This window comes from Rhagoletis pomonella, unplaced genomic scaffold (genome assembly GCF_013731165.1).
Source record: "Rhagoletis pomonella isolate Grant_MI unplaced genomic scaffold, Rhpom_1.0 Rhpom_scaffold_00005, whole genome shotgun sequence".
NCBI lineage: Eukaryota > Metazoa > Arthropoda > Insecta > Diptera > Tephritidae > Rhagoletis > Rhagoletis pomonella.
Window position 1 is genome coordinate 47,473,179 of NW_023458559.1, and position 21,491 is coordinate 47,494,669.

Genomic DNA, 21,491 nt, shown 5'->3' on the forward strand with positions numbered 1-21,491 from the left:
TATTTTATTTTATTTTATTTTATTTTATTTTATTTTATTTTATTTTAATTTAATTTTATTTTGTTTTATTTTATTTTATTTTATTTTATTTTATTTTATTTTATTTTATTTAATTTAATTTTTTTAATTTTTTTTGATGATCAACTGCGCCGCTAATCCGGGTTAACGTTGCCGCCTGTGCATGCTATACGAGTATGAGGCATGGAAAGCGTAGCGCGTAGCGGTAATCTTAAAAGTGGACGGCATTACGGGTCAAAATCTGACATGGATGCCGGAAGTAATCATACCACCTCATTCTGAGATTTCGTTACACGTTTTAAAATTGGAAGGGAATGGTACGCTGCCCTACAGGCAGAAAAAGATGATTTTACGATCTATGCCAAAAGATATGTTAATTACATCGTCTGACTGATGTCTATTGGATCTTTTCATCAAAGAATTTTGTCACAGCGAAGGCAGTTGTATATGCAGAATAGAGTATCTATTAAGTAGAAAAAGTCACTATCCTCGACGAAAACCAAGTGAAATGGTAGTGAAGTGCGATTCGTACATGAAAAGTTGCGAGGAGAATAACACCCTATAACCAAAAATTTGTGGTCTACCGAGTATACCGTAGCCCTCACACAAGACCCTTAGACCAAATGAAGTGGGTGTAAAGTCTCGAGGTCTTTGTGGCCAAGGAACTTTAAAGCTAAAGAAATTCGTAGTATGAGCTCTGGTCTCCACAGGACACTGTGGTATTTCAAATAAAAAATTCCAATGCAGAACGGTGGAATTTATTAACAAAGTGGCTAAAGAAAGATAACAGGCAAAGATAACAGGAGTCTAACTATCGGACCTTTTTAGTTTCACCTGCGAAAGTAAGTGGTTTGCCAAGGACTAAAATGGCATTCTTAACTGCCATAATGGGCAAATATGCCTCCAGATGGAAGTATGTAGACTTCGTAAACGTCTTTCAAGCATAAGCCAACTTCCAATTCCTCAAGAGCACAATTGCCTCTTGTCTCAACAAGTCGATCATTCATCGTCGCATCGGCCAGCTTCTTCGAAGTTGAAGCAGTGGGTTCAGGGTTTTTCTAGGCAGCCCTCTCTTTAGTCGGAGTTGGGATATCACGCGCCAGTACCCTCCACACTAGGGAATGCTTTAGAGCTGTATAGAGGGAGTTTCCTCCAGGCTCGAAGTCGTACCGACTACGATTTCTCGTTAGACTGCTGCGCTATCGAACAGTTAACGCTAAAACTAGTTTTAACAGTCCGGCTCGTTTGTCATCTATTACGGTGAAATATTTCGCCGACCAAATTCGAAGCCCCTGGGTCTAGATCCATTCTATCTGGTGAAAACCGGGCAATTTCGCGAGGATTGCGTTTCTGCAACGCGCAGTACGGGTTTGATGTACGGCACGCTAGGCATCCCAAGGCTTACGCTGGCTTGTGCACGCTTCATTCACGCCCTATACAATTGCTTAGATTCTTTACTGAAGAGTTTCGTCGTCACTAATAGCTGTGGTAGGTTCTACCGACTGATTTACCCACAGGCAATATCGCTCCCTTTGCGTGATTCCTGACTACATTTCACTTATTGTTCGACTGCTGGATCAAATTTTAAAAGCTAAAAGTAAAAAAATTGATTGGGTCCGAAACATTTAAATACTAATGAATACAAAGATTTCCAAATAAATTTTAATACTCTTAACTCTCTAAAGAAATATTGAGATTTGTGCGTATATCTCTACGACGACTAGCAATGCCATCAGCGCTACATTTACAGCGCAGTAGACGCGTCGCAATGGACGTCGGCGCCGACGCTGATGCTGGCGTTGCCGTTGGCGCCGTTGCTGTTGTCGCCGCAGCAATTGTTGCTTCCAGATTTGTAACTGCAATTGCCGCAGTTCGACATCCTCCGCTGCTCGTGCGTTGTCCGCTTCTTGTCCGATGCCGCTCTCATCGGCGATGCCAGCGCAGAGACCGCTGCCGTCGCTGTTGTTGTCACCATTTGTTCGCGCATTTCCAAAGCAACTACAACCGCACCCCGGCCAATGTCAAACCGATGCCAACGACGATGTGCTATCGTAGGCGACCAGCAGTGAATCGTTCTCATCGCTACCGCTCCCGGCGCTACGCTCTGACTCGTTGATCACTTCGAGCCGTGTCTGCGGTTGCGCGATTTTGTACTTTTGATGCCGCTTGTTTATCAGCACTGTGCGTATGTTGTTGTTGCGCAACCGCGATGAGTGCGTATGTGCATGCAGATGCCCTGAACGATGTGTGCGGTTGCAGGAACGGTTCAGTTGTAGCGATGCGCCAAGCATCATACAATCGGAGCTATCCTCGTCATCATCGTCGTAGTAGTAATCATCGTAATCATAATCGTCATCACCACATTCTAACTCTTCGTCGTCATCATCGTCGTCGTAGTCGTCGAAATCGAAGAAACAACAGCCGGTTGGTTTGCGTTCCACATCGGATATGTAGTTGAGCCGGCGGTGCTTACTAATGCTGCCACCATTGCAGTGATGATATGCCGTCGTCGCCGCCGTCGTCGTGGTTTTTGCCTGCGTTTGGTAATGGGAGGACATTTGATATGTGTGAGTGCTGGGAAAGCGCGTTTCGACTTGATGAGAGTCGTTGGCGTTATATCTAAGCTCAATTACCTCGGGACCCTTCCATGTGATGCCCGCACGCACCAAATTGTAAAAACGCATAACACCCCACATGGCGAGAACCTGCAAGTGGAAGAAAAAAGAAGACATTTAGTGAGAAATTTAATATCGAAATCGATTACATTGAACAATATAATTGTAAGTCTCAACAAATAAAGTGAGGCTCATACTGCTTACTATGGTAGAAGCTATTGAAAATAATTTGTTGATAGAGAGATAGGGAGATAGCAGGAAGATAAAAACCGACACTACAGTTGCATCCCAATTGTCACATTCTTTGAGACGATTGTGCAAACCACTGAAGAGGTTTACTTCTGTGAAGAGCTATTACGTGCTCACCAGTAGTTCTCGCTGCCGAAAGCTACCAGGCGATTTCGCAGTTCATCCACCGGTGCACCAGTGTCACACTGTTACCAGGAATCACCGTGATCCTCTCCAGTGCATACCACCGGCGCTAAGTAGTCTCGAAGTGCCTGAGGACTACCGTAGAACCCTCTGTTTCATTGTCGAGAGATACCAAACGATCCTTGAGTGCATCCAACGGAAATCTCCAGAAGTCTTGATGTTGCTCACAGTCAGGGGATGACCCATTAGGGCATACACCGGCGTTCTCTAGTTGTCTCGACATTTCTGAGAGCTACTGCAAGACCCACCAGTGCATTCAATGGAGCCCACCAGTAGCCTCGACGCTGCAGGGGGTCACAAGAAGACCCCAAATGCATTGACTAGAGCCACGAGTAGCCGCGACGTTGCTGCGATCCTATAGCACATCCATCGGTATTTTGTAGTATTCTCACCGTGCCGAAAAGCTCGAGGGATCCCACAGATGAGATGCTCCTCCAAATACTTAGAAGGTCTCCTCAGTGCAGTCCTGCATCGTTCAGCTGGCTGGAGATTCGATATAGTGGTTTTGCGGTAAAATACTATGCACTATGCGGGGGGTAGTACCCCCTGGTACTAGTAGTAGGATAGTGCTTAATCTTCTTAACCATGCGACTTTTGCATTCTGCCCACACGGACCCTGGTCCGGCAACGGAATAGAGTTGCAAAATAGATGAATACCTACTCGCTATTTTAAGCTGCGCCGTTGATATTTCGGGTGCAAAGTTAGAAGCCAAAGGATGTTAAATATACGCCTTGGTCATAGTCGCAGCCTTCTTCACCATCTTCCTTCTTCTCTTCGGCTGCCTTAAGTCAGCTTTCTCCCCCTTTGAGGATCTTCATTTACATAACTTCTCCGTACCGGTACTATGCTTACGCCAGGTTCAACCGTCGTTGGTTCCATTTCTGATACCAGTGCTAACCTTGAAGGCGAAGAAGGCCCATCTAAGATCTCCACATCTTTCACAAACTTCCTTTTTCCAACCTTTTTTGATAGTAGTGAGCCCTCCACTACATTCAATAGTAGGCTATCCATCATTTACCAGTAAATTGCTTCCACATAGCCTTGGTTCCAGTTACATCCATTGTCCGGGCCGGCAACGGTTTACTATATTACCCTTACCGCCAAAGGTAGGGCATTGCAGTGAAGTATGTCCTACCTTCCGAGGCGTAGCGAGCCCGAATGTCTTTTGTAGTGATCCAGCCTTCCAAGTCTTGGCCATCGTTCAAAACATAGCTCGAAGCAAGGAAATAGAGTACTTTAACTTTCGCGGTTATACCATCATTCGATACTAACGTCTGAAAGATATTCAACTAAGTCTTCGACGGCATCAAGGTGTCACATAGAGAAAGTTTTAATACGAAACCCATAATTTTTCGAACTTTCAGAAGAGTATGTACCCCTACATGCAAACATTTTTCTAATCTATTTTTATATTTGCAGTAAAAAGTGGATTGCTCGTGGCGCAACAGGTGACACTGGCATCAACTGCTGTCAACAACATAATTTTTCAAAGCAACAGCTTTCGGTTTCTATCATTTCACGCAATTTTTCTTTACGTCCAACATTTTGTTTTTCATGGCACGTGCTCATTTGAAGAATGCTTGTACATGACCTGCAGAGATAATGAAGAGTTGCAAACTGGTACGCAGTTGAACTATTTGAGATTGGTTTGCGAATTTTATATAGATTTTGTAAAATGAAATGGGTATGCCGGGCCATTTTTCCGTTCGCTTGGGGTATGGTTACCAATTTTGTCGGAGTAAATTGGTTCATATGAGGCTGGCTCCCACATCGGGCTTTCGTCTGGGGAATCACAATTTAAGGAATTGGTTTTATAAAAAATCTCCGACAAATAAGCCTCACACATTGGGTACAGTTGACGCTAATTTTTAGCCAAAGGAAGGGTTTAAGCAGTAGTCAATGTTGCCAGAAGTTACGATTTATCTTAAAAATGAAGACTTATTTTCAAAAAATTTAGTTAAATCTTCCGTTTAAGAAATTAAAGTGAAAACAAAATCTTCAGCAGACTTTTTATGCGGAATATGCTGGGATTTTCGAATTTTTTTAATTATTATTTTTTTGGGTTTGGAGTATTCATGAGCTACGCATTTTATAAAAAATTACTTAAAAGATTTTTGAGGCAAACTTTTTTGTAAAATAGGATACCATTCTTAATTTTTAAATTTTTTGCAGCGACCGAGAGTAAACGGTATGATCGAAACTAAATATCGTTCTCGTAGTTTTGTTTCCAAGAACGATTCAAACCGAAACAAAAATGAGAACAGAACTGTCGGGAACGTTCTCAATGGGAATTATGTAAGAACGAAACCCTGTGAAATGTTCACAATTAGAACATTTCTAAGAGAGAAAAATGGGAACAAAAGTCTCTGGAACGTTTTAGCAAAGAACAAAACCGGAACAAACGTCTAAGGAACTTTCTCCCGAAGAAAAAATTTGGGAACTAAATACTCTGGAACTTTCTGACAGAGAACGAAAAGGCAACAAATCTTCTCGGAACTATTCGCGATGATTCGCGTTCCATTAGTTTGATATATGTGAATATTGAAATTAATCAAAAAAGAACTGAAAGATAATTATGCAAATTAAGCCAGCGAAAGACTTAAGACACGAACTTTTCTAGCACAGAAAATGAAAAATTGTTACATAAATGGACAGTTCACCCTAATGATAAACGATCTGGAAGTTGAAATGATCCAGCTTTCCTCTGGCTTATAACACTGTGAGACAAATGGTATGGGTCAGTGATCGGGAAGGGTTCAAACTACCGGGGAAAGTTATATCGGTAAAAAAGAAGTTGCACGTGTCTCGGCGTTTCGCTGGGGCACGTCTAGGAATCGAGATATATCGATTTGAAGTTAGTAACTATCATATAGGGGAAATTGTCACCTTTGGTGGTCTTTTTTTGACATAACTCGAGAACCACTAGTCCGATTTTGCTCAAACAAATTTAAAAAATTAAAAATTACAATTCCTTTAATCTGTTCATATAACATTTTTCTATATAATCAACAGTTTTAAAAAAATTTAATATTTTAGGCAAAAAAATATTTTTTTTCTTCATACATTTATTTTTACCGGCAAAACTGTTGATTATATAGAAAAACATTATATGAACAGATTAAAGGAATTGTAATTTTTAATTTTTTTAAATTTGTTGAGCAAAATCGGACTAGTGGTTCTCGAGTTATGTCAAAAAAAAGACCACCTTTGGTGGTCTTTTTTTTGACATAACTCGAGAACCACTAGTCCGATTTTGCTCAAACAAATTTTTTTAAATTTGTTTGAGCAAAATCGGACTAGTGGTTCTCGAGTTATGTCAAAAAAAAGACCACCAAAGGTGACAATTTCCCCTATATGATAGTTATATATATATCCCGATTCCTAGACGTGACCCAGCGAAACGCCGGGACACGTATAACTTGTTTTTGACCGATATAACATCCCATCCCGATTTTGACTGTCGCATAGTGTAATTAACGATTGTGGTTTTCACCGATTAAGCTGATACCACCTAAAACGCTTGCTTCGCTTTAGGTGCAGCGCGAAGCGAAAGGATGGCCAACTCCCATCTTTTTGCAGGCGCGTTGACCATGAACTTGTTTAATATTTATTTTATTTCGTCCAAATTCGAGTATTCATACGGAAACATACATATTCCTATAACTAAATATGTAAAATCCACAGGAATTTTCACGAGTAAAAACGAGGTAGAAAATTGTTTTCTTGGCGTTCATTGTAGCATATCTTTTTCGTATTGAGCTTTGCTGCTAAATTTATAAATTTCCCGCAAAGCCACAAAGTTTTATCTGGCAGCAGCTTTAAGTTCTCGAAGCTTGTTTTCTCGTTTTGTTCTCTAGCAGAACATTCTCCAGACTTAAGTTCTTATTTAAGTTAAGTTAAGTTCTTCTTGATAAAATTTCCGATAATTTTGATCTTTATGGAAACTTTCCCGAGCCTTTTGTCCTCATTTTATTCCCTTTAAAACTGCTCCCAATACTTTTGTTCCCATTTGGTTCTTTTGTGGGAACGCTCTTGATATTGCATTGCATTCTCGTGGAGAACTAAATGAAAACTTGAACCTGTTCTCGGTCCCTGATTTTCTGTTCCGCATTTCGGTCCGCCAGTTTGATTTTATGAGATTGCTACATGGTAATCAAAATAAGATGAAATAAGCTTTCAGCTGAATCGACGCACATTTTTTTTATGCTCAAATGAATTTTAGGGAGCATGGGATCTGTTTTTCAAAAAGAATGCTCTAAATATATTTCTGTTGATCATTCTCTAAAACCACTTCTTTTTGCAGCTTTTTGCAATTGCTATGTTTATATGACATTCATAAAAATATTAGGAAAACTAATTATGTAAATCGTATCTGTTTGGATTGAGTTCAAAATTTTTTTTATTTTTATTTTTTTTTGTATATACATACTTAATAAATTGTTTTGCGATATAAACAAAATAAAATTTTTTTAAATTAATGCTTTCGAAATAGATATATATTTGTTTCACATACTTTTTTAATTTTTTTGCAATTTTTTTTAAATTCAACCTCCACTCCATTTCTGGCACACTGCAGTTCCGATTTCCATTATGATTCCAGCCCATGGTGCACTGGCTAGACGTACCGATGCATTCTAGTCATTACCCATTTGCGCCGGTATTTAAGAAGCTATCTATGGAAGATATTCCCGCAAGGCATTCCATCTCACACCAACGGATTTGTGCTCGTACGTGCGCATGTACTTGTGTCATCGAGTTTCTGCTCGTGTCAGCTACGTTTCACGGTAGACTACACAATCTTCCAGTGAAGCATTTACTTCTGACCTTAGCGTATTTGCCGGCTTGACATCACTCAACTAAATCACACTGAGTGTGTATGCTTAACTGTGTTGAGCTCATGTGATATGCGCTCCTCTTTTATATATAAAATAGTGAAAATGTATGCAAGCGCGTGTCCTTGCTGTCGACAAAGTACAAAGCAATTCATACGAAATGCCAGACGCATATACAACTATTAGATTGGAGGCTAAAAGAAACTTGCCATAGTGATGCATAATCAAAGAAGAAAGGAAGAAAGAGCTTAACGAAACGGCAAGACAGACAACATCAGCAAGCTAGACATACATTTGTAACACGGCGTTTACATGATATAATTTTTCCAAGACAATAACATTATATTCACACTTTTTCACTAATACACTCACACAAAGAAAAAAGTCTTTATCACTGTCTTTGATTTTTCGAAGACAGTGAATTGGACAGTAAATTGGACAATTCCCTTCACGCCCTGGTTAATTTGAGAAAAAGGGGCAAGAAAAAATCGCAAAAAATCACAGAACTATGAAAAAGTGGCTTGTGTTTGGATATTTTAGTAAATAATATGAAATTCACGCCAAACGACACTAACGGCGGTTGCTGAAAAATGTATTGTCTTTATAATTGTCTGCACGCCCACTTTACACAAAAATTTGACAACTAATACATTTTCTCCATTGTCTTGTCTCAAATTGCCTTATGTAAATGCAGCGTAAGTATTCAGCATTCTCCTGCTACGAGTAAGGTTTATTCAAGGCGGATTATATGTATGTATGTATGTACATATGAGTACCTTGTATGCACGCATGAAGGCGAACAAATAAACCACAAGTGACCTATGAATGACAATTGCATTTGACCCATTGCCGCTAGCGAATTACGAGTATGCATTGTATTTGCAGTGTATGGTTAATGCTAGTGCGTGTAGTGCAGATATTCCTTTGGCACTTAACCAGAAATTCGTATGAAAATGATGGAATTATGTTGGCTGCCTGTGATTTGAACCGCTTGCGCGTCTTATGGCATCTTGCTTGGCTTTGTATTTCGCAGATACTTCAAAGCACAGTTTCTTGTTTACCAACTTTTATCATTTATGTCGTATAAGACAAAAAAAAAATGAATTTCAGGTCTCGAATTTACCACTTGGTTCTTTTAAGACATGATTGAAAAAAAAAATATATTGATAAATTTAAATGTATTCTATCTTTCTACATATCGATTGTCCTTTACAAAAAACGGCACAATTAAAAATTCAAAAAAGTAAACCCGCAATCACTATTAAATGTCTCATGTCTCTAATCCTTGTCTAATCCCTGCCCAATCTTAACGACTTACTTTAGTAATCCTTACTATTTACTTTAGCAAAGATTGGACATGAATTAGGTCATGAGAAACTCAAAAGGGTATTTTATTTTTTTGAATTTTGAGTTGTGTTTTTATTACAGCGGATCATCGATATGTATTGGGCAAGGACATAACAGTTATAAATTTTATCAGAAAAACTTTGTTTCATAACAGTTATTAGATCAGAAATATTTTTTTTTTATTTCGCCGATAAGAGTTATAATCCCACTTTTACTTTTTACGTTGCCTGATAACTGTTATGCAGGAGAAATATGTTTTCCGTCGCCAATAAGAGTCATTTCCCAATGTTCATTTTTTACATTGTTTGATAACAGTTATTAGCCAACGTTTAATTTTACGTTGTGTTTTAGCAGTTATTTCACTCCTCCTCTTTTATTTTCATCATCTTTATCTTTTTCTCCATCTCCGTTTTCGCAAATATTCTTATCTTACAACGTTTACTAAGCAACGTAAAAAAAAACATTAGGCAATAACTGTTATCAAGCAACGTAAAAAATAAAAGTTGGATAATAACTGTTATCGAATAACGTAAAAAATAAATGTTGGGTTAAATCTCTTATCGGTGAAATAAAAAAATATTTTTCATCTAATAACTGTTCGTAAAAATTTCAGAATTTGGACAACGTTTTCTATTTGCAAATTCGAGATAACAGTTATTTTTGGTCCCTGATATTGAGGTGTTCTCATATTAGCCTATTTTCAAAAACCGTTTTCCGAGTTGTTAGGAATATGGCAATTTGAAAACACTGGTTTGCTATTAAAAACCGGAAGAACCGATTTTTCCATAGTATGTATCTTTATCTACAGTAAAGCTTACTGTTCGAGGTTTTTTGGATTAAAGTAAAACAGATTAAACAACTGGTCAAAAGTTCTACCCACATCAGCTCATCTAAATTTCTTCTCCCTAAGGCCGAAGCAGAACAAGGGACACCGCTACTTAGATCTTTTGTATGCCTAAAATGGCTAAAAGCTACTTGGTAATCGAATTCCAGACCTTAGTCCGACGTCTCCCCGTCTTCAAGGCAAAGAAGGAAATCCGTCTCTGTGTAATCTGCACAAGCACTGGTGCATGTGAGAGCGCGGGTGCTTATGACCGATTAGGTAATCAATAGGCAACTTGATGTTGGCTCTGTTCAAGACATTTAACCAAAAAGTCTGGCCTGTCTAAGGCCCCCTACCTATCTCCGGTACCTACGGTGCTGTGAGTTTACCCATGCTTCGACTACGAGCCCCTAGGAGAATGAAATCAGTCCACGAAACGGTTTCGGCCCCTTCGTCTGAGCCGTCCGCAGCCAAATCGTCGCCGATCTCGTTATCTACGATTCCGAAGAATCTTGGTATAGCGTGTTCCTTACTGCCAAAAGTTGGGTAGTATTGGATAGGTCTCTTAAGGCCGCCTGTTTGTCTGTAATTAAATTTAAATCCTTCTCAAGGTTCAGTCTGGCACAAATTTAGATTTCTACTACCTCGGCTGGAAAGACCGTAGACTAAGTACCCAATGTAATAGAAAATTTTGCGCCAAGTACAAAGACGCGCGCATCTGCTCTGCGGTTGAAATGTTTTCACTGATACTTTCACCGACAGTAGAGCCATACTTTGTAGTTTGTTTAGACTTGGTCACCAGACTTTGGATACATAAGCTACTATCGGACGGACTAAAGTTCTGTATAGCAATTCTATTCATTTGGACCTCATGTTCGACCAAAAAGTCTTCGACAGACCCACGTGGCATAGGTGGCTTTACTAAGAGTTTTATCTGGATACGAATTCCAACTTAGTCTCTTTTATAGGGTAGCAATAGACATTTGACACGATTCCGCTTGTATCTTATTGTAAACTATACCAGAAAAGCCTTTTGTGGGTTTTTATTGAATGAAGCCCTCATTGGCACACCAGTTTTATACCACGCGCAGAGCGGCACGGTGCTGCTGAATTTTCCCGAAGCTGTAAATTAAGTTAAGGTGTATAATTTTAGCATTGCTATTGTATTATATAAGAGCGGTAAGACTGCACTGGTCATCCGTTAAACCCTCGTCGTTTTTTTTTTTTTGGTAAAGTGACTCTGGGGAACCGCCCACGGTTAAGCGGAAAGATCGGTGGCTGAACAATTTAATAGTACATTATGCCTTCGTCTCAAGACAGATCGCGAAAGGCCTGAGAAAATTAGCCCTGTGACAACTTAGGATAAAGCAGGTACACTTTACACATTTTGTGACAATAGACAGCATTTTATATGTTCACGTCCAACTGGGTTCACAGGACGTTTCGAAAGACTTCAGTTTTAAATTGTAAAACAAGTGAAATGGAGAGACTCCATTAATCCATAGGAATATTCAAAATTAAAAAGTTACAAATAAATTAGTTGATTTGGCTGCTATAGTAATTGCAATTGCTTAATTTTTATGCATACGGCCCATTATTTTGAGAAAAATTTATCACAAAATATACCATTATCACCACCCTGTCGGAAGTATCAGCCAACACCAGCAAACAATATTTAAATTTACCCAATATGCAAAAAGCAAACATTTATCCTTTTTTTTTCTTTGAGAAACTCATAATGATGATACGTAAATACATATTTACAACATTTTGCTCCAACTTTTTTCCGAAAGTTTGACTAAAAGTTGAATAAAGTTTGAATTCAAATCAATATCCAAACTTTTCTCAAGTGGAGAGCTCAGTATATTTTAAATACAAAAAAGGTGTCCTACCTTTATAAAGTCAATTCGAGTACGTTGAATTCAGTTGTGATAGTCATTTTTCTAGGCTAGGGGCTTTAATCGAGTAATATCAAATTAAAATTTTTAAGCGGGACCCGCAGGATTATTTGGCGCGAGGAATCCGAATTCGACATTATTTTTGCGATCCGACAATATTTAGTAGTTCGAAATATAGATTATTTTAGGCCTACTTCAAAAAAATTAGGAGGTTATCAATTCGTCGGAAAAACCTGTTACCGCAGAACTTTGGACCACGTTAACCGATTTCTATAATTTTTTTTAAATGAAAAGTGGTCCTATATAAATTTGGTTTAGATTCAATCATTGGATCATGAAGAATTTAACGGTACTCCATAACTTGTATATGAGAAATGAAATTGGGTTTGTTTTTCGCTTAAAAATTACTTGTTTACATTTTTATTTTATTTTTACTTTTAATAAAAGTACGTTCTTAAAAATTTCACCGTAATCATAGAAGAACAAATAAACCGCTCATAAACAATTTTTGGATTTTGAGCAAAAAATCCAAAATCTGACTACATATTTCAAATTGAAATGACTGCAAACTTGGTTAGATTATTTATTTGAGAGAAAAAAAAACACAACAAAAAATTAGCACCTGGTACGGCAACCAAAGTGACAGAAATGATCAGAGAATATTTATAACCAAATATATTTATAATTTTTTTTTCTTTGTCTTTGTAGAAATTTGAATCAATTTTTCAATCATGTTTAGCTACATTATCGTCTTGTAAATTCCAACAAATATTGCCTAATAGAGCAAAAAGCTTCTTTCCATTTTACTAATTTTCCAGGCTTGCCGCTATCTGGTGAAATCTCTCACCATGATAAAAATACGTTCCGCTACTACTGTAGAATGTGTGAAATGTAAGAATTTCAACTTTCATTTGCAATTATCGCATTCACGTATTAAATTCTGTTATTAAAACAAATATTTGTAACTGTAAATGCATATGTGTATGTATGTATGTGAATGAAATATGAATATAATTTGCGCACAAATATTTCCATACGTACATAAATCATAGTTTTACCCTCGGTACGAACCCAGTAGAAAATATTCAACTTGTAAAAATATACGCACATCAGTTTTAATTATACTTAACCATCTTAAAAAAAGTCCGGAGGTTATCTATTCGTCGTGTATATTTTATTATCAGTGCTGCTGTTAGTGAGCTTAGAATTTCTTTTGGAGATATATGTAAGTAACTAATAGTTGAGTTTATGCACTATATGTATACGTATTTATGTATGTATGTATGTGTTTATTTAAAAAATTTTCGGCACTAGCAACCAAGCAACCAAATTTACCAAGATCTCACTAAACAGTGCAATAGAGGTGCAAAACTATCGATGGCACTATCGATAGTATCGATGTTTTTTTATTTTTCCCTACTACCGATTGTTTTTTTGGTCCTATCGATAGTCCGACAGACATGTGATTCAGTATTTATTTTAGTTTTATTTCTTCTTTTCTTTTCATTTCTCTTAAACTTCCAAGTTGAACTAAAAATTTGATTGCTACTTTTTTAAAAGAGTAATGTCAAATTTCGAAAATGACGGAAAACCTTGCATCTTTTAAAATACCGCTAAAAAACTGATACAAATTAATTTTTACCAAAACTTTCAATATTATCTATGCACCACTATTTACTGTTTAATAAAAGGTAGATAAAAACCATTACTTCTCAGATAAAAAATGTTTTCTTCTTCTAAACTTGAAATTTACTTGATGAATGCCTTATATATGACGGAGGATATCGAAAACCACATATATAAAATTTCAGTACGCCCAATTTTATTCCATTTCAATTCATTTCAAATTTTCAATAACTTTACTTCTAACTTAACGGTTAAACAATTAAAAAAAGTGTCCAGCAGTTTACAAGGTTATCGAAACGTAATTTCGGAATATATTCTTAAGGAAATCTTCATACGAAAATTGAGCCAAAACCATATAAATACGATACTATCGACGATATATCGATAGTTTTGAAGATAATATCGAAAACTATCGATGGCCTGACTATCGATAGTTTTGCACCTCTACAGTGCAATATGTAGTTGTTCTTCCCGGGAATGTGTGACTAGCTAAATATTTTAGCTTCCAAAAGGATAGGAATAGCTGAGTGGCACACATGAGAGCTTGAAATGAGCGTAAAAGGCATGCATATAGTATGTAGGCTAATGTGTGTATAAACATACATACATACATCTAAGCATGGAAGTATAGAAATTTTGCCCGAAGCAATTTGTTGGCAGCCAAGAAGCATATATGAATGCATTAAAGTAGTGACTGAGTGACTGACAGACTAAAACTATTCACGACATGCCTAACTACATATTTATGTATGTAAAAATGTACATTTATGTATGTTCATGACAGCTGAGGTGTGAAACACTTTATCCAAATGAGCGACAAGTAACTACGTATCTTATAAAATTGAATTTGCATAAGTAAGCAAAATTTCTGTCAAGCCACACGTGAAAGTTTTAATATGCTATACTTACATATTTTCATACAAATATGTATATAGGTGTGTATAAATCCTGGATATTTATATACAGGGTGGGCCAAACAAGATCTACCAATGTTAAACACATACATATAAATTCTTTATTTTTTGAATATTATTGTTATTTTACCTCTGCATGTTTTAGTTAAGCTCTTAGAAATTCATAATGGATGCTTACAGTGTACAACAACGCATTAAAATTATCGAATTTTGCGATTCTTGTCAACGATCAATTGTTTTGACGCAGCGGTAGTTTCGCCAATATTTTTAATTCAAGATTAGCTGCCACAGCCTTTATGATTTGGAGTTTGGTCGACCGTTTTGAGGAACGGGGTTCAGTGATCCATCTGTCTCAACTTGCCGTCGTTCCAGTTAATTGGACATTTCCAGAACAACGTTGCGGATAATTTCAAAGTTGGCTCTTTATGGGGGTACCCATACAAAATTCAAATTGTGGAAGCACTGCTACCGCAAGACCACCAACAACGACTACAATACGCTATTCGTTTTACACAATCAGTCACACAAATTGATTTTTAACCGACTTCCAAAAAAGGAGGAGGTTATCAGTTCGTCGGAATCTTTTTTTTTTTTTTTTTTTGTTTTTGTTTTTTTTTATGTATATTACCGCATAACTTTGGACCATGTCAACCGATTTCGATTCGAGGTAGCGTCTCAGAGGTGGTCCCATACTAATCTGGTTGAGATCCGATCAGTGGATCATGAGATATATATATATATATTTTATTTTTATATGGGAGTTGAAGTCGGTTTTTTTTTTGCTAAAAATTTCTTGTTTAGGTATTGTTTTGATGTCGGCTGAAGCGCATTTCTATTTAAATGGTTATGTCAAGAAGCAAGAAGGTGCGGTGTTATGGCCAAAAAAGTTATCGGCTCATATTTCTTCGAGAATGAGGATGAATCGCCAGAAACGATTTCTGGGGCTTCTTACAGAACAATGATTGACAACTTTTTGCGACCAACGGAAGAGTAGCATCCTAATTTGTGGTTCGAACAAGATGGAGCGACTGCGCACACTGGACCAGCTGCGTGAAATTTTCAGCGAACGTTTGATTAAAAAAAAAATCAGATTTCCCTTGGCCACCTCGTTCACCAGATTTAACTGCGCCCGGCTTTTTTTATGGGGATATTTAAAAGACGAAGTGTATGTTTATAAACCAGAGACTATTAGACAGCTCAAGCATAATATTCGAGACGAGATACGGAGCCTGCAACCAGAAACATGACGCACAGTGTTTCGACTATATGGAGGCAGGTGGAAATAATAGTACACCTGCCCCGATTTCACTGAAATTTGACATGTGCTTTAGTTAGAAATAGAGAATTATGAAATTTTGTAAATATGGAATAATTGCCAAACCCTCTACTCTTATGGGCGAAACATAAAATTTTATCCGATTAAGATACAATTTAGTTTGAAGTTTTTATTTTTTTAGAAAAACCTAAATATGAAATATGGGTAAGATTGGATCACTATAACGTCCAAAACTCACGAAGAAAGTGGGCCCAGTCATTAAATGTGATGGAATTTTGGTTAATTTTTGTTTCCTACTTTCCACTCTCAGAAAACAAAGGTTATACTATAAAATTATGTAATATACTCGCTTTTTTCCAATGTTTGGCGAGATTTTTTCGAAAAATTCTTCTCGCGAAATTATGCAAAAAAAGCTGAAAATCAAAAATAAATAAAATCAAAAATTAAATATATTTGGAAAAGTCGCGCGCAAAGTTCAAAATATATATTCGAAAACTACATTAAATTCTCTAAAACATTCGTCTAATTTCAAGACCTGACTTTTTTTACGAAAAATCTTTAGCATCTACAATTAAAAGTAAATTTTTTGGTAAGAAAATAGGAAAGTACCAAATAAATGATAAATTCCTTCACCTGAATATTCCACGATATTTAAATAATTGATTTAACAGTTGAAAAAGAAACACTTTCTTTAATGGTCTAATCGCCAAAGGTCAACTAAACTGATTAGTCGGTATCGCGCCCATTCCCGTATTTTTTTTGGAAATGTATCGTTCGTGAAGAAGGGGTTGAGTAAATAATATAAAATTTGATATTTATGACTTTTTCTTTTCCCTCTCTAAGTCCAACCGCTTTTTTTATCAACTGTCACCATGACTTTTTTCTACCTGCCTCCATATACAGTATATTTTGCTTTGCTGTCTCTATGCTTAAGTGCACATTTAAGATACCTACCCCAAAATGCGCATCAGAGGCATTATTTTTAACATTTATAAGGAAACTGCTCCGATAGATGCATTTAGCATACCTGCACATTGGCGATACCTGCCTTAAAAAATATGCGACTAGTATCAATTATCAAAGAAAGTATTACATTTACCTGCACTGGCCCTACAATTACCTAATTTTACAACTTTTTATTTATTTTGTTCAGCTCACAGAACAACGAAAATGGCTATAAATTTATGTAGTTATATAGATAATTAGATACTATTCGGTAAAAATTTCGCTTGCAGAAATTTCTACGTGGTAAGTGCTTCTCCATTATTTGCCTTCATAGGGACTTGGATACCTTCCTCATTGAAGTAGTAAAGAAAATTCGCTTAAGTGCCTTTTTCGGTTAAGTGCACAAGTTTTTCGTGCAAAGAAGGATGTGCAGCTAAGCAAAATATACTGTAGTCGAAACACTGAGCGACGTGGTGTAATGAAAAACGCGCTAGGAAGAGCAAATGTCTGTATCGAATAAAATTGTGCTCATTTGTCTGATGTCTGCCTCTTAATTTCCATGAAATTTAGTTAATAAATAAAAAAATGAATATTACAAGAGCTGGACGTGTTTTAAATTGGTAGGTCTTATTTGGCCCACCCTGTATGTACATTTGTATTTAAGCATGTATATACTTGTACATGCATGTATGTATATTAGTCCGTACTTAGCAAAACCACCGAGAGCTACGTGACTTGAGAACTTTCAACAGCGCCCATTTCGCCTAAAATTTTAAGTGGGCATATACATATGTATGCTTTTAAAATTTCATTAATAAAATACCTAAATTAGTCTTATTACTTAAATAGAGGTAAAGTTTTGGAATATGTAGCTTTATTCAGAAAAACTCTCATTCTCCTGTTAACTAATTGAATTACTTACTTTTACGAAAACTTGTTACGTAGCAGAAGTTTATATTGAGCTCTTAAATTTTGCACAAAATTTTACGCCCTTTTATAAATATTAGAAAAATCCATCGTAATCATATTTCATATACATACATATAGATTCATATGTATGTAGATATGTTTATTTGGTATTTTAAAAATTGTCAAATCATAAAAAGAGAAATATTGTTGGCCCCATTCTAAAGAATAATAAATTGACAGTCATGAGTACGTAGAAGAGGTCGATAGAAGAATTACTTTGACTACTTTGAAACCGGTAAACATATTTTGCGTCAAGAAATCCATTCCATAGTCGCAAAAAGCGAAAAATGCATTTTAAATATTTTTAAGTTTACTACAAGCTGATTTTAGCTCAAAAAAGACTAAAAATTTAAAATTTTACCTTGGAAGTTCATTCCAAATTACTGACTGAATGAAAAGTTACCTCGGCCGCAAATTTGACTTTCAAAAATAAAATTTTAGAATTTTTTTCTTTTTTGACATAAAAACAGAATGCAATGAACTTATAAAAAATTTAAAATTTGGTTTTTGCAACTACGGCAATAGAGTTATTGATGCAGGAACAGCAAAAATATGTATACTGGGTTCAAAGTAGTCAGAGTAGTTCTCCTATTCAACGAGACTATTTTCCTGAACTTGCCATATCAAAATCATTTTTCCAAAACAGAACAGTGTGCGCTGCCTCCGAATGGCAAAGTTTGAAAAAAAAAATTGTTTTTGATGTTGCTGGAACAAGGGCACGAATCTAAGTCGTTTAGATGCGATAGTAACAATGAATAGTGTTCGTCCGATACCACCATGTACTCGATACCAGTACTCATTTTAGAACATCGAAGGGGGTACTCGATGCTATTCAAAGTATCGCTAGAAAATACTCGATTCTACTTGTACTCAAAAGTACTCGGACGAAATATTTCAAAACAGTTTTTCAATCTTTTTTAAATAAATAAAACCATCTTTTATGTGTTACAAAGATATAATTTAATCAAAAAAGGCATTTTAATATGAAAATATATGCTTAGTTTTAATATATACATACATATAGGTAAATACATATTCTCGCAACTTTCATATGTTAGTTACTAAGATATACATAATTTAATTTAGAAATGGCTAATTTAATCCGGATTGGCTTTTTGAATATGAAAATATATGCGTAACGCAGGCTATGGTTGTATGAAATACCATAAAGCTTCAGCACATGGGATACGTGCCAAACCCCATATATCCAACTTGTGGCAACTTGACTAATTTGACTAGAGTTGCATAAATTTTTCGACCGATCAAATTCTTGCACAATGTACTCGATACCCACCAAGTACTTGGTCACATGTATCGAAGTACAAAAAATACTCGGTACTTGGTAGAGGTAATCGAGTATTTACTCATACATATGTACTCGTATCGAAACATCACTAACAATGAATATGGATGGCTAAATAAACAAGTTTGGAATGGGCAAATGAAAATGTGCAATAATTTTTGGTATGAAAAAGGAGCAGAAAATAATGTTACTCGCGTCATATCGTTCATGACCGCTCTGTCACATTATGGCAAACATGGCGTATGAGTAACATTTTCCATGTTAAGGGCCGTCTGCAGTTCTCATTAGGGGTATTCACGATCCGGTGCACACTGTCTAGCATGGTGCATAGATGGCATATGTTGTTCTTTGAACGCATGAAATAGCAGCAATCATGCTATTTATGCTGCATGCTGCAAACTATCATTTCCTCTATCAATATTTGAAATACTATCTTTAGCATATCCAATCAGCTGATGAATTTGATTCTGTAGCTGAATAGTATTAGATCTCGACATTTAACAAAACACCTTTTTCCAGGACTCGGCACCAAAAAAATAGTTCCGTACGTCATGCGGACTGCGATCCTCGTGTCGGTTGGCCGCGAAAGGAGGGTAAAACCATTAGGAGTAATTAGTAATTACAATATCCAATCAGCTGTCGTATGTGAGTTACATTTTCACGTACCTAAGTTATTTAAAATCAATAAATGGTTTTGGAAGATGATACGGGTATAGCCTCCATGAAATAAATGGCTGTGCTCCTAATTTATGTATTTCATTACTCTTCTAAATAATCGGTTATGGATTATATAAAGTATGTTGCCATTCGCATTTAAAACTGCGTACATATATACGTAGATATATTTGAGACATTCTTTTTAATATCGGACACCAAAGTTGGTGTCACATTTTCGATTGGCTTCAAATTTTTTTTTATGGGTTCTATACATGAATTAAGCTAACACGTGTTCGAGGATTTTTTTTTCGCTTTTTTCTTTGGAGATATGATCTGTCAAAGTTTGCAATTTTTCGTGATTCTGACTAATCATGTACTCCTTCAAATCGTTATATCTCGGGTTCTGCCCATCGCATAGACTTCATCTTAACGTCGTTTTAAAGCTAAAGAAATGTGTTTAATATTTCTATATATAAGATGGTAAAGATTGTCCTAAAGCTAACTTAGCTATTAACAGTTGAACTTTTTGCAGTTGATTTGCATAGTGAAACCAGTAAATTAGGGATCTATAATTATACCATCGTAATCTTGTTTTAATTCTCTGGGTTTTTTTTTAACGTGGTTAAAAAAATTGGGGTTTGTCAAGAACTATTTTTAAAATATTTTTCTTTATTACGAGATGGTTTATTTTGTGAGAACTGTTACGATTGATAATGACTGTTGGGCGTGCACACACAGGTTTATGCAATAACGACTAATATTACAGCAGATTGCGAACGCAGCATGTACTCTGCACGAAGCTGGCTGTTGCGTGTACACGCTTAAGAAAAGCTCTGAACAACCGCAACCAAGCTGACAGATCCGGCTGAGAGAATTCTTTTTGGATTAAAACAGCGTCGAGATCGGTCAACTCTAAGGCAGCAACTACACGTTAAAAGGAAAATCGACAATTTATAATCTGCCGGTGGCGAGCACTCGCCTCCCGAAATTGTTCTTTTATTGGCGTTCATCGGTTGCCCAAACGGAGATTGGCAGCAGCGTATCCAGCCAGTTGGGACTCCAGAGTGAAGGAGTACTCCATGCGCGGTGTGAAGTAACGTGGCCTCGCGGTTGTGGTCATACCGTGGCAAACATCTTGGGCGATTAGAGTCGCCACACACGTACGTATGCACATATACGGCAGCAGTTAAGATAAACCTTTTGGGCGATCGTGAAACGTGCGGCAATTTGCCGTACATACCATTTACCCAATTCTGCTGACACGATCCAAGACGCGCAAGTGTCAATTGCTGTGGTGAGGAAAAGGCTCTGTACATCACCTTTAAGAACGCTTCCCAATCTATGCGTTGAAGGAAAGCTGCGGTTCAAACTCCTGACAAATTTTGCGAATGTAATGTAACTTTTATTTTCAACCAGCCTAAATCAATTTAGAGTGAATCATCTGATGGCTTTTACAGCCGAACGATTCGCGTTTCAATCACAATTGATGAATTTTTTAACGACCATAAGACGCATTTTAAAATCCTTGTAACTCAGTCTTAAACAACTGGACTCAATTTATCTGAATTTGTACATAGTATTAAGATATTTTTTTGGGGCAAAAGTGTAACGTTAGGGGCAGTGAGCAAGAGGAGCTAAGGGCACAAAACCAGTTGAGCAGACTATTGGTCGCAGCTTACCAAACCCCACGTTAAGACGTCTTAGGTGGCAGGTAATCAGGTTTATCCCCTTGTATATTGGTTGAGGGTCACGAACGCCCCATAGCTTTGCTTGTTCCGTGCGATGTAGATGTAGTCTTGTCCAATAAAATGAAATGAATTGTTAAATCATAAATA

At 36.8% G+C, this 21,491-nt stretch overlaps 1 protein-coding gene across 1 annotated transcript in view; it reads right to left on the reverse strand.

Moving 5' to 3' along the window:
- Positions 1-2,033: 2,033 nt before the first annotated feature.
- LOC118739078 overlaps positions 2,034-21,491 on the reverse strand; it is a 79,059-nt gene continuing 59,601 nt past the window's right edge. The window contains exon 6 of the mRNA XM_036470198.1: positions 2,034-2,723. Within this exon, the coding sequence (XP_036326091.1) occupies positions 2,040-2,723 (684 nt within the window). The 3' untranslated portion in view covers positions 2,034-2,039. The remainder of the gene's footprint in view (positions 2,724-21,491) is intronic.